This window comes from Maylandia zebra, linkage group LG11 (assembly GCF_041146795.1).
Source record: "Maylandia zebra isolate NMK-2024a linkage group LG11, Mzebra_GT3a, whole genome shotgun sequence".
NCBI lineage: Eukaryota > Metazoa > Chordata > Actinopteri > Cichliformes > Cichlidae > Maylandia > Maylandia zebra.
Window position 1 is genome coordinate 36795560 of NC_135177.1, and position 12913 is coordinate 36808472.

At 45.9% G+C, this 12913-nt stretch overlaps 1 protein-coding gene across 1 annotated transcript in view; it reads left to right on the forward strand.

Moving 5' to 3' along the window:
- Positions 1 to 12857, forward strand: part of LOC143420980 (perilipin-3-like) — a 15840-nt gene extending 2983 nt beyond the window's left edge. Inside the window, exons 3-8 of the mRNA XM_076889620.1 lie at positions 1 to 114; positions 205 to 287; positions 946 to 1183; positions 4355 to 4536; positions 12042 to 12308; positions 12392 to 12857. The exon at positions 1 to 114 is cut by the window's left edge and continues 85 nt beyond it. Of these exons, the coding sequence (XP_076745735.1) occupies positions 1 to 114; positions 205 to 287; positions 946 to 1183; positions 4355 to 4536; positions 12042 to 12308; positions 12392 to 12802 (1295 nt within the window). The 3' untranslated portion in view covers positions 12803 to 12857. The remainder of the gene's footprint in view (positions 115 to 204; positions 288 to 945; positions 1184 to 4354; positions 4537 to 12041; positions 12309 to 12391) is intronic.
- The last annotated feature ends 56 nt before the right edge of the window (positions 12858 to 12913 follow it).

A 12913-nucleotide genomic window follows, 5' to 3' on the forward strand; every position in this document is an offset into this window, starting at 1 on the left:
CTCGCAACCGTCTGCTGGGTCTGATGGGAGGAATGGCCGAGGTCGGAGTTCGCAGCTTTTCCCAAGAGGCCATGAGACGAGCCACGCCCCTTCTGCAGAGTTTGGAGCCACAGAGTACGTGACAGCACTGCTGGCACCGTTAGCTTCATCTCACCTAATCACAGTTTCGCTGCCTCTGAATCGTGTTTGTCTTGTTCTCCACAGTCAATGCTGCCAACAGTTTTGCTCTCGTTGGTCTTGATAAACTGGAGAAAACCTATCCGATCCTGAACCAGTCAACAGACGAGGTCAGTACCTGCTACAGATGTGATGTTTCTGTTGTGGTCATGTCACAAACTTTTCTTTGCACCGCTGCCAGTTAAGGTAACGGTAAATTTCTGCACTAGAGTACGAGCGAGCAGCCAGGCTGTCGAAACAACAGGATCCAACGGAAGAAAGGCTCAGCATTGTTTTAAAAGGCTATACACGGATCATTTAAAATCATCACCTTTATGTAAAATTAAAGTAATAAATGTAGTTTTTCCATCCAGCTTAAAGTCCTTCAGACATCACTCAAAGGATTCAGTTGTAGTTTCAGGTGTTTGTCTAGAACAGGACACCTGGGGGCAGAAATCACCTGGAGAAAGCCTCTGGGCACTTCCTGCTCAGCAGCCGACACACAGAGAGCTGCTCTGAGGAGGTGGTGGAAACCAAACCTGGAGCTCAAAGAGATTCATTAGGCAGGCCCAAACAGGACTGTAGATAATTGTAAAGTGTCTCACATGCTTCAGCTGCCCCCAGGTGGATCGTATCAGTTTGATCTCCTCCAACATTTGCAGTGTCTCTGAGCCTGTTAAAGGCTTAATGTGCAAAGACGACTCTTAAAAACCGTTTACAATGTCAGGGAAGGCTGCTGCCTGATGTTACAGGGACTTTAAATCGCTGTAAATGCCTGCCTCTGATCAGGTTATGACTCACCTGAAGGACGCCTTCTTCCTGACCCTGGATGACGTGCAGCTGTGGGTGGTGGACGGCCTGGACGCAGCTCTGGATCAGCTGGAGCGTCTGGCCAACGTAGGCCGGGTGGCTGTGCAGCAGCTGCAGAACACTCAGGTGGGCCAGGCCGCCATGTCGGGACTCGATGACGTGCTGAGTCGCGTGGAGGACGCCACCGCCTACTACCTGCCCCTCCCACCCACACTGCGTGAGTATGAGGAGGGTTGTAGTGCTCTTTGGCAAAACAGCTATTTTTCTGTAAGTCTGAGAGATTTAAGCTAATGTTGCCTCACCTGTAGTTATCGTGTTATCACACAGAAATGCATCCCTGCAGCTCATATTTCAGACGAGATTATCGAGAATCAACTTTTTTCTGTGGAAAACGTGTGTTTTAGTGTGAGTACATATCTTTGTGGGGCAAAATCCCCACAAGTTTGAAGGCATTTTTGAGACTCAAAATGTGGTTTTAGAGTCAGGGTCATGGTTAAGGTCAGGGGCTGGGAAAGCGTTATGTCGATTAGATGTCTGCAAAAGATAGGAGTACTTGACACTGTGGCTGTATCCCAATTCAGGGTCTGCAGCCTTAAAGGCCGCATTTCAAGGCCGATTACGTCACAGCGGCGCGCCGAAGGCTGTCCCAATTCAAAGGCTGCTCGAAGTGCGGCCCTCAAATGCGTCCTTCATTTCCCTGAATTTTAAGGCTGTGGCAGTGTAGACTTCGCGGTCCCATATATCCCACAATTCATAGCGCGGCAGTCGGTGTGGAGAATTCTGCCGCAGACGGCAGAAGCGGAGCGGCCGAAGAGTAAACTGTGAAAAGTAAGTACTGAATATGATGTCACTTATTTATGTGCAAATGTTTAATAACGAAGAACATTAAAACATTACTGTTGGCCACATGTCTTATGGCCTCTGACAGTGGACTCATCTCTGTGCTTGTCCTGCTAGACCTCAGTGCAGCGTTCGATACTGTCGACCATAATATCCTATTAGAGCGATTAGAACATGCTGTAGGTATTACAGGTACTGCACTGCAGTGGTTTGTATCATATCTATCTAATAGACTCCAGTTTGTGCATGTAAATGGAGAGTCCTCTTCACACACTGAGGTTAATTATGGAGTTCCACAGGGTTCAGTGCTAGGACCAATTCTGTTTACATTATACATGCTTCCCTTAGGCAGCATCATTAGAAGACATAGCATACATTTACACTGCTATGCTGATGACACCCAGCTCTATCTGTCCATGAAGCCAGATAACACACACCAATGAGTTAAACTGCAGGAATGTCTTAAAGACATAAAGACCTGGATGGCCGCTAACTTTCTGCTTCTTAATTCAGATCAAACTGAGGTTATTGTACTCGGCCCTGAAAAGCTTAGAAATATGGTATCTAACCAGATTCTTACTCTGGATGGCATTACCTTGGCCTCCAGTAACACTGTGAGGAACCTTGGAGTCATTTTTGACCAGGACATGTCCTTCAACGCACATATTAAACAAATATGTAAGACTGCGTTCTTCCATTTGTGCAACATCTCTAAAGTTAGAAATATCCTGTCTCAGAGTGACGCTGAAAAACTAGTTCATGCATTTATTACTTCCAGGCTGGACGACTGTAATTCATTATTATCAGGAAGTCCTAAAAACTCCCTGAAAAGCCTTCAGCTGATCCAAAATGCTGCAGCAAGAGTCCTGACAGGGACTAGAAAGAGAGAGCAGATTTCTCCTGTTTTGGCTTCCTGTTAAATCCAGAATTGAATTCAAAATCCTGCTCCTCACATACAAGGTCTTAAATAATCAGGCCCCATCTTATCTTAATGACCTTGTAGTACCATATCACCCTATTAGAGCACTTCGCTCTCGCTCTGCAGGCCTACTTGTTGTTCCTAGAGTATTTAAAAGTAGAATGGGAGGCAGAGCCTTCAGTTTTCAGGCCCCTCTTCTGTGGAACCAGCTTCCAGTTTGGATTCAGGAGACAGACACTATCTCTACTTTTAAGATTAGGCTTCAAACTTTCCTTTTTGCTAAAGCATATAGTTAGGGCTGGACCAGGTGACCCTGAATCCTCCCTTAGTTATGCTGCAATAGACGTAGGCTGCCGGGGATTCCCATGATGCATTGAGTTTTTCCTTTCCAGTCACCTTTCTCACTCACTATGTGTTAACAGACCTCTCTGCATTGAATCATATCTGTTATTAACCTCTGTCTCTCTTCCACAGCATGTCTTTATCCTGTCTTCCTTCTCTCACCCCAACCGGTCACAGCAGATGGCTCCGCCCCTCCCTGAGCCTGGTTCTGCCGGAGGTTTCTTCCTGTTAAAAGGGAGTTTTTCCTTCCCACTGTCGCCAAAGTGCTGCTCAAAGGGGGTCATATGATTGTTGGGTTTTTCTCTGTATCTATGAAGCGCCTTGAGGCGACTTTTGTTGTGATTTGGCGCTATATAAATAAAATTGAATTGAATTGAATGTCGGCGAAGTTATGTGACATTAGTGACGTTTGCACTAACTTGGTTTTAAAGCCTTTACTTTAAAATATACGCCGTTCAATAGCTGAGCTTAATCTTACAGAGAATGATCAAAGCTCATGTAGAAAGAAACAAATGAACAAAAGATTTTCTCCTTCATTTCTGTCAAACAAAGCTGTATGACACGTTTCCAGCTGTTAGTATCATGGTTGCTAGGCAACCTGGGCAGCGCAACGGAGGCTAGACCGTCCCAATACACAAGCCTTGCACTTCCGGCCTTAGCGGTCTTTGAGTACGCGGCCCTTGAGGATCGTTGAGGCTGCATACTTTAAGGCTGCAGACCCTGAATTGGGATACAGCCTGTGTCTGCGTGTGGGATATTTTTCTGCAGAATTCAACCAGCAGAGGGAGCCGAAGCTCTGCTGACTCCCCAAACTGCTGCTGGCGACTTCAGCTCTTTATGCTGATAATAGCCAACGAACCAATCAGAGAGCAGAGTCCTCAGTGTCACATGTTGACGCCAATAACACTGAAGGTGACAGGATCAAAACCTCACTTCATGTGACACTCTGAGGAAATTTCTAGACTGAGTGTGTTCACCGTTTGTCTTTATATCTATGTGAGGCCTGGTTGGAATTTTAAAACAGCGAGGACATTTGAGCTGTGTCACCGAAAGTGTTTTTAAAATCTTCTTATTGTAGGTCAGGGGCGTCAAATGCAAGGGCCACACCAGGAAATGAGACCAGACATGAAGTTTCTGAACATGCTTTAATGTCATGTGAAATGCACGTCCTGCCCAGACTCCAGTTCAGCACGAGTTCTACAAACGTTACTTTTGATGGCTGCTTGCTGTAACCTATCTTTATGAATGCAAAGCCTTCTGCCTCTGAACGTCTCTGCCATCCATCAGGTCAGGAATGGGAGCTGAGGGTGCAGCAGTACGAGAGTGAAGACGATGGCGATGAGCCCAGTATGTGGACGAGGGTCCGCAGCCTCCTGCTGACTCTCAGCCTGCAGCTTTATCACCGCCTGATGAAGATCAGAGAGCAGCTGCAGAGAGCCGTCAGGGCGATGGGAGACGCTGCCGACAAGGTGAGAGCAAACCAAACTCCCGCAGAACTCGGTGTGTGATGTTTAACGTGAAAGGAAACACGACAGAGTTGTGGGGTTTGTTTAGGCGACCTGAATGCCAGTGAGAGAAGAAATCAGATTCATTTTAAGGTCCGGAAGACCTGGGATCTAATCCACATAAACCTAAAAGAGGAACCAAATCTAAACTAAACTACATCTAAACATGTTGGAGGATCTCAACAGTTCCCCCAACGAAATGGCAAGTCCAGAGAGCGTGAGTTCTTAGAAATTCTTTCACATACCCAGCAGACATCCTCGCGTGGACCCACTTTTGGTAGCTGTGGGTGAACTGTGGGCCTGTGTGGGCAGAAAAAACCCACACTTATCCCACACTGACCTGAGTGGCTGTGCTCACCGCAACTTTGTCCTTTGGGGCCTCAGAAAGGGGCTTCTATGGGCACACTACTACACTGCCCAGCTGGGGCACATCTGGACCTTATAGTGCAGGATTCATTCCATGTAATCTGAATCATATCCAGTAATTTGATTGATAAAATCAATCCCCCAGCTGAGTTTGGGCTGCAGATAAATGATAAATGGCCTGTATTTGTATAGCGCTTTACTAGTCCCTAAGGACCCCAAAGCGCTTTACACATCCGGTCATCCACACATTCACACACTGGTGATGGCAGCTACATTGTAGCCACAGCCGCCCTGGGGCGCACTGACAGAGGCGAGGCTGCCGGACACTGGTGCCACCGGGCCCTCTGACCACCACCAGTAGGCAACGGGTGAAGTGTCTTGCCCAAGGACACAACGACCGAGACTGTCCAAGCCGGGGCTCGAACCGGCAACCTTCCGATTACAAGACGAACTCCCAACTCTTGAGCCACGATCGCCTCAAGAGTTGGGATAAAAGTATAACAACTTGGACGTAGCTTCCAGGTCCTGTCTTCTGACTTATGACCAGCAGGGGGCGATATCTATGATCTCCTAGCTTCTCTGGGCTCGGCCGCGTGTTTCACATGATACTGAATAAACGTTTTAGACAGTTTTGTAAACATTGCATATTTTAAGACTCACAAAGGAGGATTATGGAACAACAACAACAGCCAACAACCTCGAAGTTTGATGGTCCCATCGATTTAAAACACCACGAAGGCGATGATGAAAAAACACATCACAAGGTCAAAAAACAGGACTTCAGGACCCTGGGGCTGATGTCACCAGAGGAATTAAAACATTTAAACCTTTTCTAATGATGATGATGATGATAAGTATCTGTCAATCACACTTTCCAGGTTTTTACTTTAAACCTGTCTTTATGTTTGAATGTGAGGAACTGACTGTGACAGTCACACTTTAAAAATACAAACAAAAGTCCTCATAATTATGACGAGCACATGAGGAAATATGTCCACCTGGGCCAAACTAAACTGCACGTTTCTGTGTCCTGAGATAATTTGAGTCCAGTGTGTTCTCGTTTTGTTGTTAATGTTAGTTTCAGTTATTTAGCCTCCTAAGACCCGAACTCTTCCACAGCAGCATTTTTAATTTCTCTTTGATATTTGGGCTGATTGGGTCCTGATGAATGTAAAAACAAAAAATTAGCAGATTTTTTTTTTGCCTAATTTTTGTTTCTAACAAAAATAAGAGCCACATATGAGGATATTCATTTTAAATTTTGATAGAAGAGTAGCATATAATGTCCTCGTAAGTGGATATCAGGCCCTTGTAGAGCAAAATTGAGTATTTTGGTCTAAATAACCCAAAATGTGATGTCAACATATGTGGACGCCAGGTCCTAGGAGGTTAAAGCTTTTAGTTTTCTGTGTTATTTTTAGTAGCGTTCACCTTTGACTCGTCCTCCTCAGTTTATCCTAAAACCCCCACGTTTCTCCTCCCAGCAGCTTTTATGACTCTCAGGCTGGGACCAGCGTTTATCGCTGAGAGGCGGCGGCAGCAAGCTCTTCCCTAAAACAAACGTTTCTGTCATTTTCACCATGATAGAAATCTTCTGCCGTCCAGAACAAACAAACGAGGAGACGTGAAGCAGCTGCTGTAAGACGAGTGGTCTCGTTTATCTAGCTCTGTGAGGACCAGTTGTTAAAAAATGAAAGCAAATTAGCCCAACACACAGGTCTGTCTGAGGGTTCAGAGGTCGACACGCGAAGTTTCCGATACAAAAGTCCAACCTGTTCAAAGTGTCTTTCTTTTCTTTTTATCCAATTCAACATAAAATATCCAATAAACCTGAAGAAACATGATTCAGAAGTGACTGTGCAAACCAATGAAACCATCCCAGAAGCTGTGGGATGAAACTGCACTTAAAATGGGACGTAAGACATTAAAAAACACCTCATGCACGCCTGACAAGTCAGAAATGTTCCAACTTAAGAATCTTGGAACATTTTGGCCAGTTTGTCCAGAAAGTCCTAAAACTGAGAACATAGAAACCTGAACAACAGCCCTACAAACTGAAATATGAAACGTCAGACAGGATAAGAGCGGCAGGATGTTTCTCAGACACCTACATGTGTGCTCATTACACCTGGGAGCGCCAAAGTGTGTGTGTGTGTGTGTGTGTGTGTGTGTGTGTGTGTGTGTGTGTGTGTGTGTGTGTGTGTGTGTGTGTGTGTGTGTGTGTGTGTTGGCGGCAGCTACATGACTGGACACACACGCACACACACACACACACACATCAGACTCAGTTTGATCGAGTACAGATTAGCGTTGTTATGTGAGCAGATAAATTGAGAAGAATTTTAAACGAGAAGAATCCAAAGAGAGAAAACGTGACTCGACACTAAAACATGAATGAAAGCAATGGGAGGAAGCTCCAGCCTGCTCGGTGCAGGTGTTGCAGGCACACCTGTATTCACGGCGCTGTAATGACAACAAGAAACGGCTCATAAAGACATCTCCGAGGTCACTTTGACTTTGGCCTCCGGGCCTCACGTGTAAATGTTTTTTAGGGTGTGGATGAGAACAGAAAATAAATATCAGCGTCAGTTTAGATGTCCTGCTGTTAAAGAAAACACAAGTGTTCTCTGAATAGCGAGGGATGGATTGATGGCACACAGATGGGAGTCTCCTGCCTTCGGGAAAATGAGCTCCATTAAAGATAAATGGATGTGCTTCCTCAGCAGACGGCTGTAATCTAAGCGGAGCTCGCTGCCTACGTGCCGCGTGGAGCGTCTGAGCTGATGGGGCGATAACGGCCGAGTGTGGTCTGCTCAGACTCTCGGCCTCAGCTTGTTTAAAACATCATCAGCGACATGCAGAGCGACACAGATCTACATCATGATATTCAGCCTCTGCCCTCAAAGTGCACAATGAGAAGTTTATCTGTGGGTGATTTTAACTGTATTTCACAGATGCAACCTGTTACTTTACGCTACACTGAGAAACACTCATTACACTACACTCAGTGTTTGTACAGAAGCAGTTTTTGTAGTGTTGCCTCTACAGGACAGTTTAAATCACAAGTGCAGACTGTCAGCGTCACTTCAAGGAGTTTAAAATTTGTCATGAATTGTTCTGGACTTTCATTCATTTTTATGTACAATAACTGGACAGACTAACTTTAATTTTAAGGACTGGTTTAACTACTTTAATACTAGTCAGTCTAAACTGTGAGGCGCTTTCACCTGCTGCCATTCATGCCCACGCCATCACCCTGCTGGTGTCTGCTTCAGCTCACGAGCTCTTTCTCTGCTTCTGCTTTTCCCATCGTTCAGCTCCAACTTCATCTTGGTTTCTGTGCCGGCTTTTTTTCTGGCTAATCCAAGTTTTCCTAAGTCGGGTCTGTCCTTCTTGTTCTTCAGTGGAGTGCAGTCTATCGTAAACTCTGTATTTCCACTCATGTCCCGATTCAGACCTCATCATCGGGTTCTTCACTCGCTCCCATGTTGTGCGGAGGTTTTCTTAAACAAGGAAAGACGTCTGCACCACGATTTGTCTCCTGTGTGTTTCAGACCTTTCAGTGTTGCTGATCCCGTTGGTGGATTCCTTCTTTTTGAGACTTTTTAAGCAGATTGTGGATTTTTGCTGTTCTTATTTTGGTTTAATTTTGGTTTTTCATGGTAATAACGGCCACCTTCACTTCAACTGCCTGTCAGTCAATTGTTTAAGTACCTTTAAACTCAGGAGTTTAGATCATTCCTAAACCATTAATGCAATTTTATCTTTAATGCAAATGATAATTCGCACTCAAAACACATCTTGATATTCATATCTTCAAGATTAGGCTTCAAACTTTCCTTTTTGCTAAAGCATATAGTTAGGGCTGGACCAGGTGACCCTGAATCCTCCCTTAGTTATGCTGCAATAGACGTAGGCTGCCGGGGATTCCCATGATGCATTGAGTTTTTCTTCTTCACTCACTATGTATTAACAGACCTCTCTGCATTGAATCATATCTGTTATTAACCTCTGTCTCTCTTCCACAGCATGTCTTTATCCCGTCTTCCTTCTCTCACCCCAACCAATCACAGCAGATGGCCCCGCCCCTCCCTGAGCCTGGTTCTGCCGGAGGTTTCTTCCTGTTAAAAGGGAGTTTTTCCTTCCCACTGTCGCCAAAGTGCTGCTCATAGGGCGTCATATGATTGTTGGGTTTGTCTCTGTATGTAGTATTGTAGGATCTACCTGACATTATAAAGCACCCTGAGGTGACTTTTGTTGTAATTTGGCGCTGTATAAATAAAAATAAATTGAATCTTTGTGGGGACCAAAATGATATGAATACCCGACGTGTGTGTGTGTGTGTGTGTGTGTGTGTAAAGATGCACACAGAGGATTGTGAAGTTATTTGAATGAAAGGCAGAAACGTGACAATGTTTGTCTAGATTGTGTTTGTGCATTACGTCGTCCTGATCACTGAGCCAAACACTGACTGCGCCCAGTGTTATTGTAGGTCTCTATCTTACCGTATAAAACGCCTTGAGGCGTCTGTTGTTGTGATTTGGTTTTATAAAATCAAACTGATTGAATTAGACCTGCTGCTGAAGCTCCACGTGTTGCTGCTTTGATAGCACCATTACTGCGTGCAGCACCACGGGAAAGCAAAGACCTTCACAGTTTTGGTGCAGCCTTCTGAACTGAAGCATCGTGATTCACCGCATGCAGTAGAAGTAGTGAGGAGCGATAAAACGAGTTGGATGCCCTAAAATGTTTCAGCTCTTTGAGTTTTAATGAGTCTTTTATCAAAAGCATCTTTGGTGTGAGGAAACACTGAACTCTATCCTTTCCCCTGTGAAACATGAAAGGCTTCTGTGGTGTTTTTACTTCACCAGTGAGCAGTTTGTTTCTTCTTGCTGGTATCTGGCCGTGCTGTGAAAGGCACGTCGCAGTGACCCTGCAAAAGCCTGTCATCTCCTCCACAGTGTGACTTATAAGCACAGGCTGGTCACATTTCTGAGGCTCGGCTGTGGGCGCAGCCGTCCTGTTTCATTCAGACTAATGAGGACGTGTCTCTGCAGGTGAGCTGGTCAACATGTTGTTGTGTCAGCAGCAATCAGCCGCCTCATTAGCCTGTCGCTGTGCGCTCACGTGTTCAAGTGGCTGTTTGTCAGCAGCACAGAAGGTCACGGCCCGCTGTCTCAGTTTGACCCAAATACCCGAACCCCAAATTTCCCAGGACAGACCTGAGAACATTTTGTATTCGGAGAGAAAAACAACAATCTCTGCGTAAATATCTCGTTACGCATCCTGGCTTGTCTCTGATTGGTCGGCTGATGCTCAGTCAGCTGTCACTCCAATAAACAGGACCAAAGACTGGAAGCATAAATTCCAAAATGTTCCTCCTGCTGTTTATTTTTAGCACCACTTGCTTTTCTCCCAACTTTTTTGCTGCGAATACTTTTCATGAAATAGTAAAATATCTCAGTTCGAATATGAGTTTATGAGATGTGCAAATTATTGCATTCATACTTTGTTTACATTTTACACAGCATCCAAACGTATCTGCAGTTTGTGTTGTATGTATGTTATATGCAATTACATTGGCCCAAATCTAAATTAGACAGAGTTTTGTCTCTCGGTGAGCCCTGAGTGTTTAACCTGCAGAGACGAAGTAAATGCAGACGAGGCAAGGAAGAGGAAAAGGGAGCGCAGAAGGAAAGCAGCAAGTATAAAAGAGAAGGTGGCGAGGGAAGTAAGAAAAATGAGAAAGGAAATGATGTTTCACATAAAGGATGATGGGATGGAAGGTTGTCTGTGTGTGCGGCTACTGCAGGTAGGGGAAAATCTAGACAGTGTGGAGTGAACGTCGGACAGGAAACAATCAGTGTCCTGATGTATAATTACACTTTGATCCTTTTCCTTTTAAGTAAGTGATGCAGATTGTTGCTGTGAGCCTTTCTGGAGTGAGGCAAACAAACATAATTCCTCTTATTACTGAACTTTCATCCACATAATGCAGTGTTGCCACGAGTTTACAGGCAGGCGAAATAAATGAATGGATGTTTTTATCATCTAAGAGCCCAAATTCCAGGTTTGAAGCTGTTGCTTATGGACCAGATTACGTGTCACTGTGATCCTGAAACAAGATATTTTTTATTAGTTTATAGTCTTCAAAAGAAGTATTCAGCTGGAGGCGTGGTTCTTCTAAATACCAGTACAAACTGGAGTCCTTTCACATGTGAGTGTAGTTAATTCAGTGCTTTTCCTCCACAAAATAAATGCATCACTGATTACATTTGGGGACGTGTGACAGACGGGCCCTCATCTCATTCCTGCTGTTCCTGCCGTCTTTGTTCCTGAGCAATCCCTCCTCACGCGTTGCTTTCTGTGTCCTCACGTGTCGCTCTGCTTCCAGCTGGTACCGGTCCAATTTTTCTCCCCCGTTGTGTCCCAGAAAATTTGCTGTCTCCGTAAACTCTGAGAGGTTTACGGAGAGTTTATGCCAACGAAAAGACACGAGTGTCCCAGTTCGTGTATGGCACTCACTTATTACAGATTTAAGGAAAGTGCAGAGAGGCCCCACTGAACAGTAACACAGTATTTCACTACACAGATCAGAATTCATCACCGGGGTAAAGGAACTCAATCAAGCTGTTTGCGAACTTTCTTCATAATAACACCAAAAACTAAATCCTGGAGATCCTCGGGTACTGTGATCTGTTCCCAGATGGTGTTGCATGTTTGATCCACCTTCTCATTGATCCAGGCTTGGAACTGGGACTGGGAGTAGCTTATGACCCCATGAGGTTGGGTTTGTGTCTCCTCCTGGTCTCAGAATTGTTGAATGTGTTAGCCATGCATAGGTCCATTGCACCTGTCCATGATGGGTCATGTTTAGGCTACTAACAGATACATGTATGTGTTTACTGTAAAACAGCTGTAAGGAATTCTGGTTTATGTGACAGAAAAGTTAAAGGAGGTGAAAAGACAGAAGCTGAAGAACAAAGCAGCTAGAGGAGTGAAAAAGTCGAATTCTTCCGAGTTCATTCACCATTTTAGTAAGTTTACTGCTGAAGAGACACAAGATTCATGGATGTTCTAACAACAGCACCTGTTCCCTGCAGGTTGGTCTGCTTCGGGTCCTCAAGTTGTCCGGTGACCTGCTGCAATTCCTGCAGGGCCTCCTGGTGGCGCTGGTGTACCAAGCAGAGGCCCTCAGAGAGGCCTCTCTGAATGCGGTCAGAGTTCGGGCGACCATGTTGGCAGAGCTGCGTGTGGTTCGTCTGGTCCGAGCAGTACCCCTCCAAATCCAGGAGCTGCTTCAAGAGCTGAGGGAAGTGGCCAAGATCATCCTTCAGTTCGTGTTCAACACCACACCACTTTACGACATGGTGAGTAGAAAGCACCTGCAACACACCTGTAACACACCTGAGACATGTCGGGATTTCCAACTCCACTCCCCATTTGTTTTCAGCTGCAGAAGCCATCTCCTCAGGAGGTGGAGGAATTCTTGAACCAAGAGGAGCTTGTATCCGACAACTCGTCTCGTCGTGGCTCCAGTAACAGCCTCTTCCTGAAGGCCATGGACGGCCGTCCTCGCCGCCGCCGGAGCCTGTACTCCCGCGCTGCACGAGGTTCCGGGGGTCCTGTGAGCCCCGACCCAACTAATGGCTGTCGTCGCTCGAGTCTAAAGGAGCCCCAAGCCGCAGAGGTGGAGGGCACGCCCCTCCCTTCCGAAGGCGCCGCCCTTCGACGGCCATCTGCCGCCGAGCTGCTCCTCGCCCCGCTCAAACAGTTCGTCTCCCAGAGCCAGAAGGCCTTCGAGTACCTGACCCCCAACTCCTCCGAAAATGCTGCCAACGCTACAGAAACAACCGACTCCTAAACACCACGCTGAGGTTTGACCCCACCCTTATCCCCCACCGACCGCGGCCTTTGACCCCGACCCCCCGAGCGATTACAGCCGGCCACCTCAGTCCTGGTTTGTGCGTTCGTG